Raw genomic sequence first — 24,602 nt, 5'->3', positions numbered from 1 at the left:
TTGGTTAAAAATAGTCATTAAATGTCAAATGTTTGAGCTTGCAGTATGTAACAAAATTATAAAATATACAAAGTTTAAGTGCTCTAAGAAGAGTTTTATAAGGTATGATATAAAAAGATTAAAATGTATCTTCTTTAAGTGTTATTTGTGTAACTTAAAGGTTGAATTAATTCAAATGTAAATAATTTGAGAACATCTCATTTTAGAATCTAAGGGGTAAAATGTGGTAATGAAACAGTCTGGCACAAATCCTGTCTGTCTATGGAGTGTTTCATCCTACTGGTCTCCACCCCATGGCTGTGGCCAGGCAGCACTGTAGACATAAAGATGCCTAACTTTAGGACAGCAATAAAGAAATAAAAAAATTGTTTTAAGATTGAAGAAAATGAGGGTTTCCCACTACACTAAAGGCAAACATGGTGCTAAAATCTCCAGGGAATAAGTGGAGATTGAGATTTCTATAATAGACATAAGATAGGGGAGAAACACTTGCAATTTAAGGGCAAATAGAATCTTTACAAATCAAAAGGAAAGGTCTAGAGTTTGCATAGGCTGTTTGGAAAGCTATCTGCTTCCAGTGAGAGGGAATGATATCATCAAAGCAAGTAAATAATAGAAAGAGAGGCTCAGGAAGCCTGCACTGATTTTTCGACTTAAGATATCTTAAGACTATCCAACATAAGCTGCAAGATGTGGACCCAGCAACAGAGAGAACTTCTGTGATACAGGCAGTAAATCTGGAATGGTAGGTCTCTTTTAGTTCATTGCCAGTCAGATAGCTCTATTACAAAACCAAGATACTAAAATTAAAGAATTTGATTTATCTTTTCCCAGATGTATTTTAATCATGCATTTGTCTGATTGGTCTTAGCTATTTCCCTAATTTGTAATTTTGTTGAGTGTATGTTTATTATTCTGCTCAATTGTCAACACCGTGTAATTCACTTTTGGATGTTATGGGGTCTCAATGTTAAAAGCTTCCTTGTGTCACAGAAGACACTTCTGACTTTGAAATTGAGAGGGATCGAGAAGTTACTTGCTTCAGGTGCTTCTGAAGTTGGACTGAATGCACTTTGTACCTTGAGATGGCCACACATTTATGGAGTGCAAGGGTATAATGTGGTAAGAATTACACTCAAAGGATCCCCCGTTTGAGCTCACCTGGAGGTACTCTTTGAGAAGATTTTGGAACCGTTAGAGGATAATGGGCTGCTTGGGTGAACAGATACATTTCTTGTTCATTTCTTCCTTCCTCTAACTGTAATCTCACCGCTCACACATTGTTGCCAGGTTTTAGTAACACACTGAACTACACCACCTCATACTGTCTGCCAAGGCACACCCTTCCTTCCTTCCTTACATTGCGTTTACGAGTATATTAGCATAATTAGGAGAAAAGAAATGAAAACACCAAGGACAAGAAAGACCTGAACAAAGAAATCTTTAAACACTGTAGAACGAAATTGAAAAAACACAAAATGACAGAAGAATCATTCATGCCATAGATAGGAGAAATATTATGAAAGTGGCCCTCTCACTAAAATCAATCTATTGATTGAATATGATCCCAAACAAAATTCCAATGTCACTATTCACAGAAACAAACAAAAATCTTTAAAGTCCACATGGAAACAGAAATGTCTCTGAGGGACATATTAGTATGCCCCAGCATTCAAGTTCCCTAGATTCTTTTTTAAGTCCACAAAGGTGTGCGTGTACAAAAAATAAGAAAGTAGAAATTAGAATGTCTAGGATAGGAAATGGAGTAATGATATGGGTTAGGAAAGGAAGACTAAGTAGGAGAGCACTGAGGAACTTGGAATGTACTCACTAGGCATGATCACCTTTATGAAAATAATAGAAAACAAAATAATTAGATGTCAAAGGAAACTAACGTTTGAAAACATGAGTTTTCTTGCTGCAGAGGCTGCCTAAGTACACCCCACGCACCCTCTGAACAGGCCAGTCCACCTCTTGTGGCAACTGTCCTTTCCACGTGCACTAGGACCAGAAGTCAGACAAGGAATTTAAGAAGAAAAAGTTGACCAAGGGTGCATTGGGTTAGCCTCCTTGAGGTTCTGTTTCCATTCTGTTCAACTATCTTTTTCTGTATGCTTTCTAAAGTTTTTCCCTCAATGTTTGATTAAAATATTTGCTCATAAAAAAGTATAAAACAGAGTAATTAGATATGCTACTCATAAAACACGTAATATTTTCATCCAAAGTGATACTTTTATAACTTAAGAGGCCTTGTCACTTCCATTAGAATATCTTAGTTTTTTGCTTTTCTGCCATTCACAGTTATATTTGAAATATTACTAATTTTAAACTGTACTACTTAAAAAAATACAGAAGAAAGTTGGTTTCCTTGTTATTTGTTGCATTAGAATACTTTCTTTAAAATGTAAAGTAATGCTTCTTACATATTATAGTATGAGTTCAATTAATTTTGTTCTAGCTATATATTAAGAGTATAAAACCATGATATGATGGTTGGGGAGCTTAGACATCCCAGGGATGAATCTACTCCTATTATTGTATTAAATATACTTAGTATTATAACCCCTCTCAACTTGGATCTTGCTATATGAAGATTAGATAAATTTTCAAATTTCAATAGTTTCTGTGTAAACTCACAACTGATCAATGGCCAGAGAACGTCAGTTTAGTCCTCAACCAGAATATTCCCTGGACCAACAAGGCTCAGGGGACATCATAGAAGATGAGAGATAAAGATAGTTACATCCAGAGATCATAGAAAATTCACTGTTAGAAATTGTTGTCTGGACAGAACAGGTCGAATGCAATCATGAATTTATAGAATGAATTTGTACATTCTAGTGTGGAATGGAAAATGTTCCACAAGTTTGAGCTGTAATTATAGAGTTATTGGTATTTGAAAATATCTGAGAAACATATAGTCTGTTTCATTTAAAGATGTGTCTTTTGACAAGCCTGTCATACTCTAGTGGATGGCTCTATATCCCTGGGCAGTAGTACTCAGGAGAGTATTGAAAAATTGAATAATAGGCCACAAAGTTGAGAGTGAATGGGAAAGTGAAGTTATAGAATGAGGTAGGAAGAAGCCTAGGGTCTGTGTAAATATAAATACATGGTTTAAAATCTTAATGACAATACAATATAATCTTACAAATATGACCAGGCAGTGTCTTAGTCAGTGTTCTGTTGCTGTGAAGAGAAATCATGGCCAAGGCAACTTCTATAAAATAAAGCAATTTGGGGGATTTTGCTTACAGGATCAGAGACTTAATCTTTTACTGAAAGACATGGTGCTAGACAAGTTGCTGATAGCTCTAAAACCTGATCTGCAGGCAGCAGGAAGAATGACTGGGTATACTATGGGTATTAAAACCTAATGTTAAAGCCCACATTTAGTGACATATTCCTGCAAATTCAAATATATGAGCCTATGGGGCCACCATTAATCAGTCCACCACAGGCAGCATACTTCAACAGATTTCATCTCAGCTAAAAGAGAATTAGAAATTAGATATTCACATTCTGTGAATACTTTTGCAGTAATATATTTTTAAAAACCACAAATCAGCAATCAACTGAGACTTTACAAATATTCAAGTTGCCTAAATCAATCTATAACATATTCTAGAAATATATCAAGAGCATGCATTCATATGCACTGAATAGAAATCACATTTTTGTACAAAGCAGTATAAATGCTTATATTGCAGTCATTGGATAACAACAAATACAGCAATAATTAATTAACTAATTAATTAACTTAAAAGGGTTGTCATGAGTAAGTAAGGGCTGACCATTATATCAAGAGTCTTTACCTAGGTTATGTTAATATTTTATATTAGAAAATCCTCCTTATCCTATATCCTTGAATTCACTAACACCAAATAGTTGGCTATGTTTCTAATACCAGGCATTGTTTTTCTTTTGTTAAGCAGAGAGTAGATCAGATTAGAGAGCTACTTGTTACCACCAATGTACTTATGTCCACTCGGAGTCTTTAGGTTTATCATCCCATAGTGTTTGTTGATGTGGTTGTTGATGGCATTGCCAGTTAGGACACTTGGGTGCCTCCTTCCTTTTGAAGTTGCCTAAACTAGCATAATCCCTAGCAAAAATCTAAACATGAGTCCTTACAGCCATAGAAAAGTATGATGGGTCCTAACCCATCACCAAGTAAATTCTTTTGTCAACAGAGAGATAATTAGACATAAAAAATTCAGAGTTGTGGGTCTTTGTCCAAAGTAATACATCAAAAACACACTCCTGCACCTAAGGCTCAGAGGACACTGAACAAAGGCACTAGAAAGTTTATAAGAGGCAAAAGATCACAGAATTTGTTGTGTAATTTTGTCCACTACTAATATCAGAAGCTACACTAATGAAGCTACACTAATGAAGTTTTATACATGACTTCTTCCTCATGAGAAAGTAAAAGATAACACTAACAGAAATGCCAAATGTAAGGTGGAAAACCCACAAGGCCTCAATCTACAAGCAACTAAGTTACACTAAGAGTTGGAGAAATACTCTTGAACACTACATCTAAGTAATACTATATAGATATACCTGGAAGCATAGATGTAATGTAAGTTTATACAGACTGAGCAGGTTATTTGTATATAAATATATGCATATGCACATAATCAGTATGGAAAGAGTCCATGATTTTGAAGAGAGCAAGGAGGTATAAGTGGGAGACTTAGAAAGAGAAAATTAAGGGCACAGCTACCAAGAATACCTTTCTAAGGGCTAATTATATGAATTATATAAATTATAATATGAATTATATAAAAATATGTTGCACTTATTTAAATCAGGCTATGAGCAATGTCAATAGTTTCTCAATCTTTGTTTTGGTCACAAAACAAAGTATTTTCCATGATCACATTGTTTTCAAACTTGTCTGTATGATATAAATGTCAAAATTATCATAAAGTGAATTGTTAAGTTTATTTTTAATTTCTCCCAAGAACCCAACTCAATGATCAAATGATAAAAATATATACAAGAAGGAAAATATTCCCTAGCAAAATGATAATCTAGTTCCTATATTGGATAGCAACACACTTTTAGAGAGATTTGTTTACTTAAGGCATTGCAATTTTAAATTAGGAGTGATATTTACCTATCTGTAAATATGTCTGTGGAAAGAAGTTTTACACATTTTTATGACTTCTGTTCTTTTCAAAGGATGCCCAGAAACTTTAATAAAAAAAATAATTTCCAATGTTTTAAGTTAACTAAGATTTTCTTAGTTAAGGAATTTTTTTTAAAGTAAACTAAGTGATTGAACCAAAAAAGTGTGCATATCTAGAAATGTTTAGTATAGCATTCCAAAATAATTCATCTGTATGTTAAATAATCTTCATGTCACAATTATAGTGTTATTGAAAGAAGGAAAAGTGGGATAACTTTGGTTCCAATTGATTATAAATATCACCAGACTTTATATAAATTCACACTGTCAATCTTAGAGCATTGTGACACTTTAGATTTCTGGAAATGTTGCTTTTGTCTTCATACAGGGTGTCACTAGCACTCAACTGGCTCTGGCTCTCTCTTAGTTTGTCCTGATTTAGTTCACATTAATTGCCATCTAAAACAAATATCTGAACATCTATAGCATCTCTGTCCAATTGATGTTTCATAAACACACCAGAAAGAAAAGTGAAAATCATTGCAGGTTTTACCAATGAGGACACATTAAAATATTATTTATTATTCATTGAAAATGAAATTAACAAAAATGTCTAGAGCAGTATGATTGGAATATGTATATATCTTCTTCTAGAACACTTTTTATTTGCCTCCTGAATACATTAGGGAAAACATGACTTTAATAATGACAGATCTGTAAGTCATGTTTTCTTGCCTAGTTTTATTAAAGCTATTGCTTTTGTTTTTATTTTACTGTTTGATATCTTAGGTTAACTGACATAATGAATAAAAAGAAGAGGGAAATTATCAAGTGCTATACAAAATTATCAATATTTTCCAACCTAAATAAATATTGTACTTCTTTTTAATTATATTTAATCATAAATTTTCTCATTTTTTAATTCTATTTTATGTACATAGATAGGTGTGGTGCCTGCATATATGGCAGTATACCATCTATATGTCTTAGAAACCAGAAAAGAATGTCAAAGTCCCTGAAGCTGCAGCTATAGATTCTTGTGATCCACCACATCAGTGCCAGGAATTGAATAGATGGACCTCAAAAACACTGTCTATCTTTCCCACCCTTGTTTTTACTATTTCCTATGCTGTTTCATATACAATTAATTCTGATCATGATGCTCTCTTGAAAAATATATTTAAGCTTGTTGACAAGATATGCATTGGAAATTTTCAAAGTACACTTCTTTTAAAATTAATCTGATATAAAGCTCTTCTTAATGCTAATTGCATGAAGTCTTGTTAGTACAACATGGAGTACCATAGATAATTCTAGTAATGCCTGTTATAACTGTGAAAACATTGTTGTTACTAGGGAAACAAAAATGACAGCCCTTCTTAGTGACTCACATTCTGAGACCCTGAATTAAATTTTGTATTAATTTAGTATGGGACCCTGAATTAAAATTTGACCTATTTCAAATAAATAAATAAATAAATAAGAAAGAAAAACCTTTGCATGGTTTACACCATTTAATCCTAGAATTCAGAAGGCAGAGAGGCAGCTGGATCAATGAGTTTGAAGCCACCCTGATCAACACAGTGAGTTGAAGGAAAACTAGGACTCTACAAAGACATCATATCTGCCAGGAAAGCAAGAGGCTCCTCAGGATCCAACAGGGATGACATTTGCTGAAATACCCCAAAAAAGAGGAGAGACAACCCATCGAGACCATATCTAGAGGGTAGGCACGGCCCCCCGTTGAGGGATGGGGCCACTTACCCTTCTCAAAAACTTTAACCCAGAATTTCTCCTGTGTAAAGGAAATGCAGGGACAAAGAGTGGAACAGAAACTGAAGGAAAAGCCATCCAGATCAGGCCACGTAGGGATCCATCAAATCTGCAGACACCAAACCCAGATGCTATTGCTGATCCCCAAAAGAGCTTGCTGACAGGAGCCTGGAATAGCTGACCCCTAAGAGGCTTTGACAGAATCTGACCAATGCAGATGTGGCTGCTTGCAGCCAACCATCTGACTTAGTATGGAGACCCCTAATGAAAGAGTTAGGGAAGGGCTGAAGGAGCTGAAGGGGTTTGTAGCCCTGTAGGAGGAACAACAATATCAACAAAACAGACAGCCGTCCCCTAGAGCTCCCAGGGACTAAATTACCAACCAAACAGTACACATGGAGGGACCCATGGCTCCAGATGCATATGTAGCAGAGGATGGCCTTGTTGGGCATGAGGAGAGGCCCTTGGTTCTGTGAAGGCTAGATGCCCCAGTGTAGGAGAATTCCAGGGCGGGGAGGCTGGATTGGTTGGTTGGTGTGGGGAACATTCTCATAGAAGTAGGGGCAGGGGGGACGGGATAAGGACGTTGCAGAAGGGAAACCAGGAAGGGGAATAACATTTGAAGTGTAAATAAATAAAATAACCAATAAAAACAAATCCTCTAATAGCATAAAAAATGTCCTCTTTGAACCTCTTCAAACTATCTGGCCAAAGAGACATCAAGTATTCCCCCAAATGTTAAAAAATATAGCCAATAAGAGAAGTTTGCTCTTTTGACTTCTGAGAACCCTCCTCCATTTCATTCCAAAATTAGCCTTCCTAATCCATTAACTTGCCTCCTTTTTCTGCATTTGTCTATGATCTCTGCATTTTGAAAGCTGATGCAAAAGGATGATCATGATTTGAATTTAATTTGACCTACCTAGAAATAGTTGAACTCAAAAAAAAAAATACTACCTCTTCTACAAAGTTAAAATTATTTACTTTAAAATTTCAAAATTCATTCTTTTCTCATACCATACAAACTAAAAGCAGTTTTTCCTCTCTCTTCTCCAACCCACTCCCCTCTACCACAAATCCATTACTCTTCAGTTTCACTTCCCGAAAAGAAGATTCTTAGAAATTTTCATAAAATCCTTTAGTATTATGATTTTAACATAATGAAAATTAAAGTATACACTTTATGGTCATTAAAAAAAAAACGGAAGCATAAATCCTAAATAGTAAACAACACTTATTGGATAATGGATGTTTTGAGTTACTGGATATTTTATGAATATCTGGAAGACTCATAGTACAAAATATCAACTTTGATTTTATATTGATTACCAAATTAAATAATGTTGAATATGAGATCATTTTTAAAAAGCATATTCAAAAATTGGTAAAAAATGACACACAAAAGTTATTTATAGTCACCCTATTTTCTATATAGATTGGTATTTTAGGTAGATTTTACATGTTCTACTATAAATATTATTTAAATTTGATGTTACATATTTAGGATGTTTGATATATGTGTATTTGTCTAATTAGAAAATGAAGGCTTTTATTGATACAAGAAAAATAAATATCTCTTTTTGAGTGTGTACTGAACAGAACCATGTTAGGTTTGCAGGACCCTCTTGGCTGATTGTAATCTTCCATAATTTAAGTTCCAAGGTATCTAAAACCCTCTTCTGGCCACTTCAGGTCCCAAGAATATGTACATATATGTATGTAGAAATTCATAGAAGTTACCTAAAAGGAACAAATATATATCTCTAGAACTGTATAAAATGATAAGAAATAAGTATTTTTATCGTAAAAATCACTATATTTCTTAAGCCCACTTAGTTTTAGAATACTTAATAGGTATTTTAGATGCACAAAAGAGAAAACTAAAAAAAGTCCCTTAATGTGATATTAAATATTTCAAGCCATTTTATAAGGTCTAGAGCAAAAGTGTACTTGAATTTTCTTTATAAACTCAAAATTACTTGAACTATTATAATAGAAAAATCCTCACTGCCTATGTTTTTATTTTTAATGTTTTATATATAACATGATATTAAGTATATTTTAAATGTCTTGGGACACCTGTAAAGTTAATAATGTAATGTATCTTAGTACATCTTTATTCAGCTATAAAATAGTAGATTTTCTATTTACTTAAAATATAAGGGTCAGTCGCTACCAGGACACCCTTCAAAAGTTGAATCGATGAATAAACTGAAATATATTTAAATAATTAAATAGTATTTATTATGAAGTCTTGCATGAAATAATCAAACAAAAAATGACATTTCAAAATCCTCCATACGCTATTAAGTTTTTCCTAGAGCACTACATTTGCTGAGATTCTACCTACATGGCATTCTAGACATAACAAATCTGTGCAGACGTGAATGCTGAAGGATTGTTCCAGAGGATCAGGGAGAAGGAGCCAATAGATGGATTTCATGTAGGGACACTGTTCACTGGTAACATAATATTGGGTGAAGTCACTCATTATTCCATAAACACAAAATATCGATCAGCAGGAGTCAATTTTAATGTAAAATGTGGACTGAGTGATATCAGTGTGGGCGCAGTTTTCACAGAGATGGTGGGCAGTCTGGTCAGATACACTGTCAATTGGTTATGGTTGGCATGAAGAAAGGTCATTGGAAACTCAAGTACTTTCCTTTCTAGAGTTAGTCTTTAAATACAGTACTCAATGGAGAAAAATACAACTGTAGTTTAATGCTTGCATGGGAAAAGCACTATACCTCAGTTGTGGATTGGAAGAAAAACAAAATACAGTCTCATGTCCTTGATACTAGATGTCATAGTGAAGTAAGAGAGACAAACATGAATGAGTTGGCTATTTTGGCCTCCTATTCTTAAAAAGAAGAACTTGTCCCTGAAGCACACTATGCTATATAGAGTACTGTTTTCTGTAAAATAAACTTTTCTAAATAATAACAATATGTACAGGCTAGAAATTGAAAAGCCCAGAACCTTGGCAGTTTTCCATTTAATATTTTGCTCATGTGCAATTCTCCTATTGTGAAAATAATAGAAAAATACATCTTAGTTTACAGCCTATGGTCTTTTTAATACAGAAATGACAATTTAAAAGAACTAATTTATCCATAACTAAAAGGCTTCTATTTGAATAGTTATTTTTGAACATTATAAATATAACAATATACTAAAGAAAAGGCTGAAGATGAAAGGAAATAAAATAAAATCATATCTACAGGATCTAGTAATATTGTTGTCTTAACAAATATTAAATAATAACTATCTATATTTATTTGATTAGACATTAAGAAAATATTTTCTTATAAATAGAAAGTTACCTATTTTATGAACTATTTAATAAAATTATTCTATGGCATTTTCAGAATATCATAGAATAATAAGAAATTTACTAAATTCAATTTTAGACAAAAATGGTGTCTGGAACATAGCTTCATGTGTAGATGAAAATGTTAACAAATAATAAAGGAAAGATAATTGACCAGAAATCATGAAGATTAAACATTGACTGGCACTCAAAATAAGTAACTGAAAATAAAGAAAGATAATTGAAAGCAAGTGTGCTCAGAAAGTACATATATCTTACTGTTGCATGGTTTTTTCTTGGCCAATCAAGAAAAAAATCTGGGAAGTTAAGTCACAGGAATATGAGTGTATTATTGATAAACTAGGGCTACAGTTATGACAATTATAGAAATTAAAAAGGAAAAATTTACACCTCAAGTTACTTAAAATCATGCATGAATAACCAGCTATTTGGATTTTTAAAATTCTTGTCTTTGTTAATTTCATAAAATATTTGACCTTTGTGAGTTTTTGTTTGGAAATTTTTATATTTCTGCATATGTCTCTGGTTTCTCAAATGGCACACAATGAGGCCATGATAACATACTACAAAGACACCAGAGAAGGGAACAGACAATTTAGAGTGGTTGTCAGGTAATTACTTTCCATTGCATATCATCATTTTTAAAGGAACTTCAGTAAGAATAAATGTAGATAAAAGATAAGTAAATATTTATATCTAAGTATGTTAAACACCTTTATCTTTTACTCAATCAGAGAAAATAGAAAATGTAACCTTTCAATTAAATTCATCTTGAAGAATGTGCAAATTATGCTAGAGTGGCATGTCCATGAGTAAAATGTATTTCACATAAAGTAATTTGGATCTTTAGAAACAGTAATTTCTCTTTCATTCTATAATGCTGATTCTGTATATGAGTTGTTGTTTAAAACTGTATTGCTTATATGTTCATCTGTATGTGTGAGGTACATTTATCAATACAAAATCAAACTTAATTTCCATGGTGAGAAGGAACAATTTGAAACCACATGTTACTCAATCAAGTAATAGTGTTAACTAGATTGAAATGGTAACTATGTAACATGAATATTACTCAACCTTTCTGAAGCTGGATATTCTCTTTTACAATATAAGAGAAACCCTCTGTATCTCACATGGCTAATGTGTGGGTGAAATTGAATGTGTTACTTAACCCATTCCCCAAGGTGTTTGAGAGTTTGTGTTTAAATAAACAGCTTTCCTAGCCTTAGTGGTTACTTATTCATAAGTAGTGTTCTTACTTAGTGTTCTTATTCAAAAATAAAAAGGTTATTATTTGCACTTTATATTTTATGTACAAGGAACAGAGAATATTTATGATTTTTTGCAATTATATTTTTATGGTATTCCATAGGTGTCATAAAATATTATATTGCAAAAATGGAAATATGTGAATATTTGGATATTTATATATGTGTTTTTATGATCTCAAAATTGAAACCATTCACTAACAAACATTTGTCACTAATATTGGCTACAAACAAAAGTATCAAAAGCCTGAATTTGACCAGTTAAAAATGAAATCACACGAAAGGACAAAAAGACTGTAACAGTAATAAAGAAAACACATGTAACAAAGACTTTCCGCAGTTTTCTTTATTACAACAATGGAGAAGACACAGAGATACATAAAATAAAATGACATTTAATACACAATGGAAAACATGCACAGGATTATACATTGTACTGGATAATAAATGGGGGCATGTTAAATAAGAGATGATACCAAAGACAATACATTTATAACATGTACATATTTTCAATAAAATAATTTGTGATGAAAACAAATGCCATTAAAATGATCAAATAGTCAGTTTCAAATGTAAAAACTACATAAAGTAAATGTAAAGTTATGAGAAAAATACTCATAAATATGTCTGAATTGTGGATGTTACTGAAGGTAGTTATTTTTAGTTTATTTTTCTCAAAAGACTCAGGAGTTCACATTGCCCATTTAATACATACATAAAATGAAATTGAATCAACTATAATTTTTAAATGATGCAGCACTTCAAAATTATACAGCTTTCATAACTTGTAACTTCATATTGTCTTTCATAAAGCAAAGTGATAAAAATAAAATTAATTCATCCTTAATATAAACAAATTGAGAAACTGTTTAATGCCTAGATATTATAAAACCAACATTAGTACATACTTAAAATGAAATATAGGTATATGTGGATGAATTCAAGACTGTATTTCAAAATAGATAAAAATATCAAACTACAGAAGATGTTATCATAGATTGGAGTGCATAGAACACTTCACACACACTTTAATTAAACATGTGCATTTTACACAACTTAAATATTGATTTTTCTATTTCTAGAAATTCTAATAAATTGATTTTATAAAATAATACACTTTATATCCATAGCATTTCCTAATAAATATTTTAGGGTTAGAAGTTAATAACTAAAAGTTGGGGGAGATTCAGTACATGATTATTAATTTTATCTAGTACATAATTTTAGACAAGGTAGCAAATTTAAGTTCTATGAAATAAGGAAAGCCATTATTGTCTCATCATGGTACATATAAATTATATTATCTTTAAAGTAAATATAACTTTTGTCATCTGTGTGTACACAGAATACAATTTTAAAATATTGACTATAAAATAATAATCTGAACTAGTCATTATTGGAAAAAGTACAAAATAAAAATTCAGAAATATTTGATTTAGTTAAGGACTAAACTTGATATTAGCAAAATCTTTAGAATGTATAATTAACTATGTCTTTTTTATGACTTAATTCATAAGGATATTGGCTTGCAATTTAAATTGATTTCATAATCAATTCAAGAACTATTATGTATTCAATTGTTTGACACAGGCAAATGTGACTAATCTATTAAATGCATTGGCTCCATATTAATGATATATTTCTCTGTAACTACTGAAACAGGAATTAAGTTTTATGTGTGATTAACAGAAAACCAACTACAGGAAATATATTCATTCCTAGACAGAAAAGAAAATAAATGGTAGAAAAGGTAATGTGTTTTTAAAAACGGTGGCATAATTATTAAGAATAAGTTTTTGAAGATAAAAAGGATACTTAATTTGGAGTTGTTGAGATTGTTAAGTCAGAGCATTTGTGCACCACAGGAATAAATCATCACAAAACATCTAAAATAGCAAATTATATATGGCATTTACTTGTATGTATGCCTATGGATTTATTCAGGAATAATTATAGTGTCAGCAAATTATGTATGATAATAGTTACTGCTATCAATAAGTTATTTAGAACACTCACAATTTCTAACATTATAACAAAAATGAATAATTTTGATTATTTACATTTGAAGTACAACTTGAAAAATTATTGAAAATAAGAATAAAACACTACTTTCTTGTCTTGATATAATCTAATCATCTTGAATTTGCAAAGTCATTTTAATTTTAAAAATGTCTTCTCCATTCTTAGTAAGAGAATATCACATAATACTTAATGTTTATATATACAAAAATGTTTGTCCTAATTTGGTTATACATGACAAACTTTATACACTATATGCCTTGGTAAATGAAATGAATAGTCAAATCAAAACACAGAGGATCCATTGAACATTTTCTCTCATTGATTTGAATATAATTGAATCCTAATACATGTGTAGTGTTAAATAAACAGTATTGTAATAAATGGATGGCAGTTATCATGTTAACTTCCTTTACACAATATATGTACTCATATATGTCATTTTGAATAATGAACTTAAATATGAAGGTGTATGTTTTAAAACTTATTAGAAAATAAAATTTGTTACTACATTTGTTATATACTAGTAAAACTAAAACTATTATACATATATAGAAAACAGACTGGAAATCTAAATCTAATATTTACTATTTATTATAATATATCTAATATTTACATGTTTAGATAAATTAGTAAAATGAAAATAAGAAAAAAGGGGAAAGCCGTTAAAAATTTAAACTTCTTGTTGGTTACTACTTACATATATGCATCCTCATAGTTTTTGAAGCTAAGGATGGATTTCATAAGAGAATGCTTAGTTATATAAATCCATACAATTATAAAGAGGAGGATTTTGAATAGCAATTTGTCCTAGAAGACATTTTGTAGGGAAGAACCTACTGCTACCTCACAGAGTGACCTAATAAATCATTATAAAACTTACACTTGGAAGGAGAGTGCCCTGAATCTAGGTGTTAGGGTTACTGTTCTGGGATTGAGTAGAGAAAATGGAGACACTTTGAAATGACTAAAATCATATTCTGATGTAACACATATACATACAGATAACATGGTAATGCATGCATAAGCAAATCCGTTAAGCTCCATCACTGTTACACTGTCTAAAAACTACTGAAATATTTCAACATTATGAATCGTGATACACAGCTTCTTAGATCAAAGGTTATCTAACTATATATAATAGTTAATAGTACACTCACCTTACTACACATATTTCTATACTTTCAACAACTGGAATTTTTAAAAAACAATCAGGAAAATATGGGGTAGAAACTAATAATTATATGGATTTTTTTACGATTTCCTTATCACAGTGCAGATTATCACTGACTGATTCTAAGTACACAAATGGGTAAAGAGGAGAGGTTTATGTTTTTACACATTACTGTAATTTGGACAATAAAAGATATAACTCAGCAACAAGAGCCTTGCCAGTTTCTTAGTCCATCAGTAAGTGTGTAATTTCTATGTTCCTTTGGTACAATGCAATTATTTTGTCATTTCCAAAATGATACATTTCTGTGTAACCTTGACATTGACTATTTTTGGTATCATTCTTGGTAATGTTCAGTTTGGGGATGTAAACAAAAAAAAATTAATCAATATAATTGACTAAGCACACATTTCATGTGTTCCAAATGATTTGTGATTTCAAGTCGAGTTAAATAACAAGTGACATTTTCATGGAAATATTTGGAGTCATGAATTAAGGATGGGAAGAAAGATGCTTAGAAGTGTTTTTCAGCAACAATCATATCATTTCTTCAGGAAAATATCAAGAAATATAATTCAATGTTATATATTATATATTAAAAGCATGGTTAATGTTATATTGCAAAAGTAGAAAAAAATTCCCGAGATATTAATTAGATTGCCATATTATAATAATTAGAATTTTTTGCTGTTTCATTAAGAAGGAAAATATCTTTAAATAAGTCATTTTCAGGTTAGTTTACAAATTACAAGATAAAAAATAATTGAAAGCCATGATGTTTTAAATTATAAAATAAAATAAAGCTGGAAACTAATGCACACATAATCTCTTTGGACTTTATATAATCAATAATATGTTTGGGTATCCCAAAATTAGGGACAGTGTTTCAGGGAAATGAATACTTGATTTTAGAGGTTGAATCTCTAAAGCTGTACTTTTTGTTTTTTATTTTTTGATTGAGCAAGTAAAGACTGTTATGTTTGTCTATATAAATGGTGTGATTGTATGTGAATGTGTGTGTGTGTGTGTGTGTGTGTGTGTGTGTGTGTGTGTGTGTGCGTGCCTGGTTTCTTAATTGGTTTAAATAGTAATCTTTATTTCTTAGGATGTGCTTCAAAGCTAACAGCACATTCCTCTCATTAACAAATAACTAAAACTGGAGAAAGAGATATCATTTTTCATGTAGTTTTTTTAATTGAGTTTTTTTATTTGTTTGTTTGGTTAGTTGGTTTTGATTTGTTTGTATTGGTTTTTGTTTTGTTTTGCTTTATCTGAATGCAGCAGCTTCTTGTTCCCCTCTCATTTTCATCTCCTTTAAAGTAATGCCTAAAATGGCCACTTTGCATTCTGATGCTTGCAAAAGGGAGGGGACTGTCAGAAGTAGTGAAAGTGGAATAGATTCCTGGATCAGATTTTAGATCTGCAATACTGCCCTAAGATTCATGTGAACGTACTAAACTTAGTAACATTTAAACACACTGAGATTAAGTTTACCTATTCTGGACAATGGGAGAAAAGCATTTTCATGTAAGGAAATGTTAATTGGGTTTTTATAATAAAAAGAAGAAACTTCATTTTATTGTGTTCCTTCAGACATTGTTTATCTCAAACTACAGAAAGCAGAGAAAGAAATAAATGTATCTGAAATATTAGGGTATCAAGTTTATGGTTTATATAAATGGTAAAAACTGTAAAATCTTAGAAATGTTCACAAAACCAGAAATTTTCTTTTAACAGTATTAAATACTTGTAGAAGTGATTCACAATTTTGTAAAATAACAATTTACATGTTTTGTACTTATGAATTTTATATTTGAATGATATTTGCAAACTAAAATGAAAACAAGACACACTATAGAAGTTAAGTTCAATGTGACCAAGTCTACTTTGCAAAATAATGAATTTAGCATCAAATATATTGTTACTGAAAAAGTATTTGTAAGAAAAAAATTCTTGTGTAATTTCCTTCTGCATTGCTTTCTTCCAAATTACCCAGATAAAAATTAAAGAATGTACTGAATTTAGGGGAAGGAGAATTGTGTAAGTATAAATTGGACTGAAAAATTTGACTATAATTTTTGAGTAGCCTGTAGCTACACTTTTGTTATCTCTGTTCAGGGAGTACCATAGAACATAGAACACTAAAACAAGCAAGACAAACTCATGGCTATCACAAAAGTAAACCCAGCAATACTCAGGTGCCATGACTGGCTTCCATTTTCACCTTGATTTGCTTCACAGCAATTATCTGTTTGATAAAATCATTTTCAAACATAGAACACAATAAAAATAACAAAGTAATAAAATTGCAAATATGAAAATAAAATAAAAGAAAAAAAAAGTAGGAAAGAAAAAGGAGAAAAAATTAATGAAAGTTTTACATACAACTATTTACATTTACCTAGAAAATAATTACTTTAATGATGATGATTAAATTATTATATCAAATATCTTTGAAAATAATTTCTTTATACAAAAAATTTATATGAGAATTAATATTAATAACATTTATACCATGGTGTTCAGACATTATTTTTATCACATTAAAATGAAAAACTTATGGTTGTATGCTAAACATAAAAAAATAATATGAAGTCATATACAATCCCACCATGAATTAAAACATCAATAGTACCACAGTACACATAAGCTTGTAATATTCCACAGTATTTTCTACCATAATTTATTATCATTCATATTACATAGCTATTATTAAATTTTGAAAAAAATAAACTACTATAAAATACAAGTAAACATTTAGACATAGAACAAGAGTAAAATTTAGGAGAAATCAGTCAATTGTTTCTTACCAAACTTTTTATATATCACTGAACCACTCCAAAAATTATTTTGAAAATAATAGTCATAACAATAATTTATAATTTTGTTTCTGTATATGTTAAAAATTAATAATGTTGGATTGTAGTAATAGCATTTTTACTATATTGAGAATTCCAGAGAGCTAAAATCAAGTTCTAGCTTGTTAATTTGACCATAATATCATTTTTCTGAATTTATTTATTGCATATTCTAAAAGATAAAATGAATCATTTAAAAGTATTTTAATTTGATAGTCAAGTGAATTATTTTTCTGATTTCATTTATTAATTTCAAATTTAATAATTCACATATAATTTATACATTATAGTAAAATGGAGTTGGGTACTCAATATTGTAAAGACAAACAGTTCATTTTGTATGTTCCATTTCTCCATAAAAAAAGATGTATTTTCAAAATGAGCTATCCTTCATCAAAATAAGGTATATTATAATTTAACAACTATTTTGAAATTCAGGTTCATAAACTAGAGAGAAATACAATGCTACCAAGATGTACACAGAGAAAAAACTTCAAAAGAATATATTGTTTATAAAATTATATAAGCAAAATATTATAGAGTAATAATTTATTCACACAATTGACATCTGTACTCTAGATACAGGTCATTATTTGACTTTAAATAAGAATGAGTAATGAACTCTATGAATAAAATATCTGTATACCTACTTGGATAGTCTATGATATATAAAATACAAAAATATTAATTTTACATATTCTCTGTCTTAAAGAAAAGACTTGTTTACAACTTTTATATGCAACATTTCATTTAAGATCTTGAGTTTATCCTTTATTTAAAACTAGAGGGAAAAATACATGGATTGTGATAAAAAAATCTATGAAGATCATTTTTAAATACTATTGAAAAGTATAATTTCGCTCTGTTGAACGACATATATTTAAATGCTTCTAAAATCTTTATCATCACAACTTTAACAATTACCTCAAGATGATAACAAAACAATTTTTAGTCTACAAAAGCATACCTCTATGTGGCTTAATAGGGAATGTTAATCACTGGATTCAATTAGTAAAATTTGAAAAAAATTAATCAAACTTTGGTATTATAATTTCCTTTTTAAAATTTTCCCCTTGGGTACATTGACTTTCTACTCATTGCACAGTATAGAGAGAATGAAATCATCTCCTGCCTTCCAAGCTAGCTTGGCAGGCTTCCCTGTTTTGTCTACCACATGGCTGTGTTCCTATTACATTAGATGTGAAAGAGTCCAGCTTTCTTCACCTAAAATGACTTCCTCATGATTTCCACTTACTCTACCCAAAATGACAGGCAAGGTTCTTACAACCATTAACCTAGAGGGGAAGCAAGCCTTGCCATTGCATATGACACTTTGAACCCATTTGTTATTAGTCTCTCTCTGAATCACTTTGGCAAAGCCGCATGCAATCACACGTGTGCATTTTGGATGAATTTTTCCCACAGCATTTCTAACAAACATCATTAGTGTACTTCAGGACATAATGCCTATTCTAACTTTCAAGCCATTACGTTTATGCTTCTCTGTAGAGATTAGTTCTGATTCTAAGATCTTGTTTACCATTTGGTTTTTGATCCATCAATAAAGATACCAGTGACCAATGACTGAGGATGGGCCGAGAAGGACGAAGGGAGAATGGAGAAAGCTAGGGAAGTAAAGCCAAGCAGCCAGATAGTTGTCAGTTGGAGTGGCCAATGGCTGTTCTGCCCGATTATGCCTGGGGTGTCAGGGGAGGTACCTGGGTCCAAGGAAACCGGGTTGGGGGTTGGTAGCATGGCCCGTTCCCCGAGCTTAAGTGGGGGTAGCAAAAACTACATGCTACATTTCTCTAGTAACTCTACAAGACCTTAATATTATATGGTGGTGATGAGTTGAAAATCCATGTCTTTCTTCCTGAATTACAGTTCTTGGTACTTAGTTCTTGGATTCTTCTTAAACAGTTAAGAAGAATCCCTCATACACCACTTCTGGTTCTGCCATACCTCTAGAACTGAAAAAATCTGAAGGAATATCACAAACACACACTCTTTAGGGAATTTAAATATTTTTGAGTGGGTTAATCTCTACTAAGCCACAAAAATCTATTCAGCTGTTAATTCTCACAGCCTTATGATACAAACTTCCAAGTCACATTTTAATCATTTGCAATATGAATATCTAAATAATAATTTGATATTAAATGCTTCATGAATATTGGACTATATATCATTCATTCTCTTAACAAGATGATACAAAAAAACAATGTACATTATCAACTTCAGCCATAACTTGGGAGAGAAAACCCATGAAACCTTTCAATAAGAGTGGATTTTGGCAGACCAGATGACTGCTAGTTTCTTTGCAATTAACTCTCTGAATCACTTCGGTAATACATGTTGTCTCATCACTTATACTTAGTCATATGAATGCAAAGTATATAATGACTACACCTGTTATATGTTGCTAAAATTTTTTAGCTCCCTTTAAGATCCTGAGAGTTGATTACAAAGTTTTTATAAGCCATTGAGACATAGTCCCACTCCTATGATTCTCCTGAGGCAAACAAGTCTAAATTCTCTACAGATGCACTAGGTTGGTTTTGTTCTTGTTGTAGTTGTTTTTCTACTTGCTAAGGAAACAAGCACTCGTGTCAAAGATTTCTCTTATGTAATATACATACTTGGAATTTAATTACCTCAAGTATTTTTGGAAACTTCCTCCTATGGGAAATATTTCATCAATTTTATACTCATATAAGATATATGCTATTTATTTGCTATTTATAGGCTATTTATTTACTGTCTATAGAATACTGAGACAAGAAATATAAATACAATGCCTAAATTTATATTTGACAGATTGTATCATTACTTAAAGTTTAGTTTATATTTTACAAGGTATTATTTTTGACAGATAACAATATGAGAATGTTATGCGTTATACAGCATAGTATGATAAAATTTTGTTTCTATCTTCTTAAATATTAGTATTTTCATTGAGAATGTTTAATATATATAAAATGGGAGTTATTCTCTTTCAGTGGTGATGTTGTAAGATAATAATGTCATTTCACCTATTATTATTTATTTATTTTTATTTATTATTTTACACAAATCTTCATTTTTGTTTATAAAGCACTAAAATTTTTGTTTGAAATGATAACAAATGGCTAAATTAAATCAATCATAATTTAATTTGCCTATATGAAGTAATATGAGAATTCAGGAAGTTGGACATACTTTAGATTCTTTTGTCAGCTACATTGATTTAGTTTGAGATTCTATTTAATTCATATTTAGGAGACACACATGGAATATAATTACCATAATAATAATATAATTGTAGATGAGGTTTTTGGTATTTCAAACTGGCCAGGACAAATAAATTGATAAATGGTACTATATCCAGCCACTTTTTTGTAGGAAAATCAATCATTTTTCAAAGGTAAGTTTTAAGTATATATAAGTCAATTAGACTTGAGATGAATCAATCATTTAACCTCTTAAAGGCAAACCTGTAAAATGAGCAGTTCTTCCTTGCTCTGCTCCTAAGAATATAATGTAAAACCACAGGAACACTTTTCAAATTAAAAAAATAATATTAGGAGCTACCCATAATATTTCTGAAGGATCTTTTTTTGAAATTTCAAAAATATACAGTTTAAAATAATTGTGAATAAATACTAGCAATACTTCATTACAAGTTCAATCAGTTTTAAACCTTATGATCTGTATAATGTAGTTTAATAAAAAATTAATGATATCAAACTTCATTCAACTTTAAAAGACTAGCATATAAAAAATCATGTCACACTGATGCCATATTGGAATTATAAATTCAACCATATAACCAGAATGATGTTTTATATTTTTTCTTATTTGAAAAATATTATATTTTATTAATGATATGTGCTACAAGTGAAATCAGCCACATTTTTATGAATGAATATTTTTGTTCTCATAACATATATGTAATGAAATATATATAAAAATATATTTTACAAACCCCTATTCATAAATCAAATAATAATATATATTATGAGAAATATTTTAATTTATAATTAACTAACAGAATTGAATATCATTTTGATCTGGCATATGCTCTATCTTCATTATATTCATAGAATGATTCTGAGAATAATTTTAATAATGGTATATTATTTTCGTAATAATGTATAGTGAACTAAGGATTATACCTGTCAAGAATATCAATGATTGGTTTATATTTAAAAATTGGTTAAAAGTTCCCTGGTTTATTTGACCCTACTTGTAACTCCAGCTCTAGTTCTGTGTGTGTGTGTGTGTGTGTGTGTGTGTACAGAATGAGACAAGATATTTGACATGGATGTATCACACAAGTGGTTAATATTAGAATATATGAGTTCTAAAATTCAATAGAACAAAATCAATTAACCCAGATAAAAACTGAGCATATTTGTAATCCCAAAACTTGTGGGGCCAAAAAGAGAGAATTTGATGATCTTGAGGTCAACCTGGGTTACAGAATGAGATCCTACCTTAAAGAAACAAAGAGGGTCTGAGTTATGACCTGATGAATAAGAGTGCTTGTCAAACTGCATTTTAAGTTGTTTCTGCCTCAGTGATTTTGTTTACAAAATCAACTTCCTCTGTCAGGCATAGCTAAACTAGTCTTCAACTGAGGACAAACAAACCAGCGCTGGAAAGCAAGCTCCCCTTGGCTGGAAGAGAATTTGTCTTTGCAAATGCTTCTCATCTCAACAAAAGTTTCAGGTGAATTTTCGCCTGTCCTCCCCTTCATTCCTCTCCCTCTGTTCATCACCACCATTTCAATGATGTTGCTAAAGATATCAAATCATTTTTTTCAAATATCCAATATCTCATATTGACAAGAACTGTGAAACTCCATTATTATATGCAGCAGTAATCATGATTAGAACCTAAAACTGACATTTCAGTTTATCTATGTTAATTTTCATTATTTGTAAAATATATCAGTGGGTTTAAAAAGATGATGTCGCGCTAATTTTAAGAAAGGATAACATCTTGCTTACCTTTAATAATGTTGGGCTTTGGGGGCATGCTGAACTCGTATACAGTAGGCTCAGAATACCCCAGTCTGTTGGCAGCTGTGATTTGCACTTCATAGCCCATTGTCCACTGCAGATGCTCCAAAATAATGTGGTCTTTATTTCCCTGCACTTTCTTCTCTAGCCACTGATCTTCCTTGTCTTTCTGTGGAAGTAGAGCAAGGAGGTTTACGTAAATAGTGCTATGAAAATGTTTCATTTTAAATACAATTTATTAGAACAATGAAATATTTTTATCTCAATGTTCTAAAAATGTATCTGTAAAATTTCTAAGGCAGTCAATTCAGTGTCAATTCTAATATTTGCCTATATGAACATTAACATACTAGCCAAGAACTGATGATGAGACTATTACTAATATTTGTTGAAGAGAACTATCTATGAAATAAATATAGGAAAGTATTTATAGATGGATACTATCAGTGGTGACTATAAGGAAATAATACACAAGGAACATATAGCAAACACATTTTTAATAATTATATCCAATACTACGTTTTTCCATGAACACAGAAAGACCAATTAGGTCACTTTTGTCTGCTTTCTTCTTTCCTTTCTCTCATTCTCTTTTTCTATCTATATATCTATCTGTCTGTCTGTCTGTCTGTCTGTCTGTCTATCTGTCTGTCTGTCTATCTATCTATCTCTATCTTTATCTCTATATTTATTTCTATCTCTATCTCTCTTCCTCTTCTGCCAGTCCATCTCCTTCTTTGGAACAAGCCCTGTATATACAGGATAACTTCAAACTTGCAAACCTCAGTTGCCTGAGTCTTGTAATTTCAGATATTTGTTTTAAAATGCCCAGCTTAAAGCCAACATAACTAGCTTCTATCTTTAAAGTTACAATCCATATATTATTTTATTCATTCTGCAAGAATTCTAGAGCAGTTGATATTTAAATAACTCTGTATTTGAAAATCCATCCAAACTACTATAATGAATAAAGCAAAATATATTGCTGTGTTTATCTAAATTAAATTGTCTATGGAAGATAATCATTGGATTCTGCCATATTAATCACTTAAATATAAAAGTTCCAAAGACTATTAACAGTACATCTTGCATTCTTTTAAAGCTTTAAGAACATAACCTTTATTGACATGCCTGTGTACATACAAGAGTGTGTATATGCACATGTTCAAGTTCAAGTTGATGCAACCTGACTCTGTAAGTGCAGTTACAGGAAGTTGTGAGCCTCAAAATAAATGTGTTGGTTACTCAACACATGTCCTTGGCAAGGTTTGTTATTAGTCATAACACTGAAACAAATTTCTAATCCATGTGTCAGATTTTCCAACATTTTTAGTTATGTGTGGTTTATATAAAGACGGGTTGAGTAAAGCTGTTGATATTTTCTTTCCCTTGGGTCTGTGGCATGAGTCCAATAATCAGAGGTATTATATGAAATATAGCCATATGTGACTATTATTTTGTATTTGAGGGAAGTCACATATGAAAAATTTAGATAATGTCTATTGATAGATTATTCTAGGGCAAAGGGTATCTTTCTAACAGCTTGGTTTTTCGTGTATGACTCTGTCCAAAAATATAAATTATGGGACTTTGCGATTTTATGTAGACTTTCTAATTTTGGAAAATGCTATTTCTTAAAATCAAACATTTGCTATACTAGTGCCTTCTAAATTACCAACCATTTCGCACTTAATTACTTGAACTCCTAATGTAGTAAATTAAATCCCTAAGTCATTTTATGCCGACAGTATAAGGAAACCAAGTGAGGGGTGATAATTCTGCCATATAAATATATTTCTTTTCCATTCAACCTAAGACAAGGAGGTATTTTAATCTTCTAATTGGTACTCCATATGGAATGGAAAAAAATTAAGGTGGGTGTTACCAAATACTCCCCTAGGCATGAGAATCTCATTTATGCATTTGTAGACTGCCTCATTTACAGAACAAGGGTGTCCAGGGAATGATTTAAGATAATGAGTGGCAAAGTGTCCCTCTAGGTAGCTTAATGAGATGATTTGCTGAATAGGACTATT

At 31.0% G+C, this 24,602-nt stretch overlaps 1 protein-coding gene across 2 annotated transcripts in view; it reads right to left on the bottom strand.

Moving 5' to 3' along the window:
• The window catches only part of Ncam2 (neural cell adhesion molecule 2), a 409,274-nt gene that overhangs the window by 16,100 nt on the left and 368,572 nt on the right, over positions 1-24,602 (bottom strand). Inside the window, exons 15-16 of one of the 2 annotated variants that reach the window (XM_031364293.1) lie at positions 22,555-22,735; positions 11,853-16,953 (exon numbers count right to left, since the gene is read on the bottom strand). In XM_031364293.1, the coding sequence (XP_031220153.1) occupies positions 16,847-16,953; positions 22,555-22,735 (288 nt within the window). In that variant the 3' untranslated portion in view covers positions 11,853-16,846. Of the gene's footprint in view, positions 1-11,852; positions 16,954-22,554; positions 22,736-24,602 lie in introns of those variants that run through there. The other variant, XM_031364292.1, reaches the window with a different exon arrangement.

Source organism: Mastomys coucha, unplaced genomic scaffold (assembly GCF_008632895.1).
Source record: "Mastomys coucha isolate ucsf_1 unplaced genomic scaffold, UCSF_Mcou_1 pScaffold12, whole genome shotgun sequence".
Classification (NCBI taxonomy): domain Eukaryota; kingdom Metazoa; phylum Chordata; class Mammalia; order Rodentia; family Muridae; genus Mastomys; species Mastomys coucha.
Note: the sequence above shows the minus strand (reverse complement) of the source record. Positions and strands in the feature narration are given on the sequence as shown.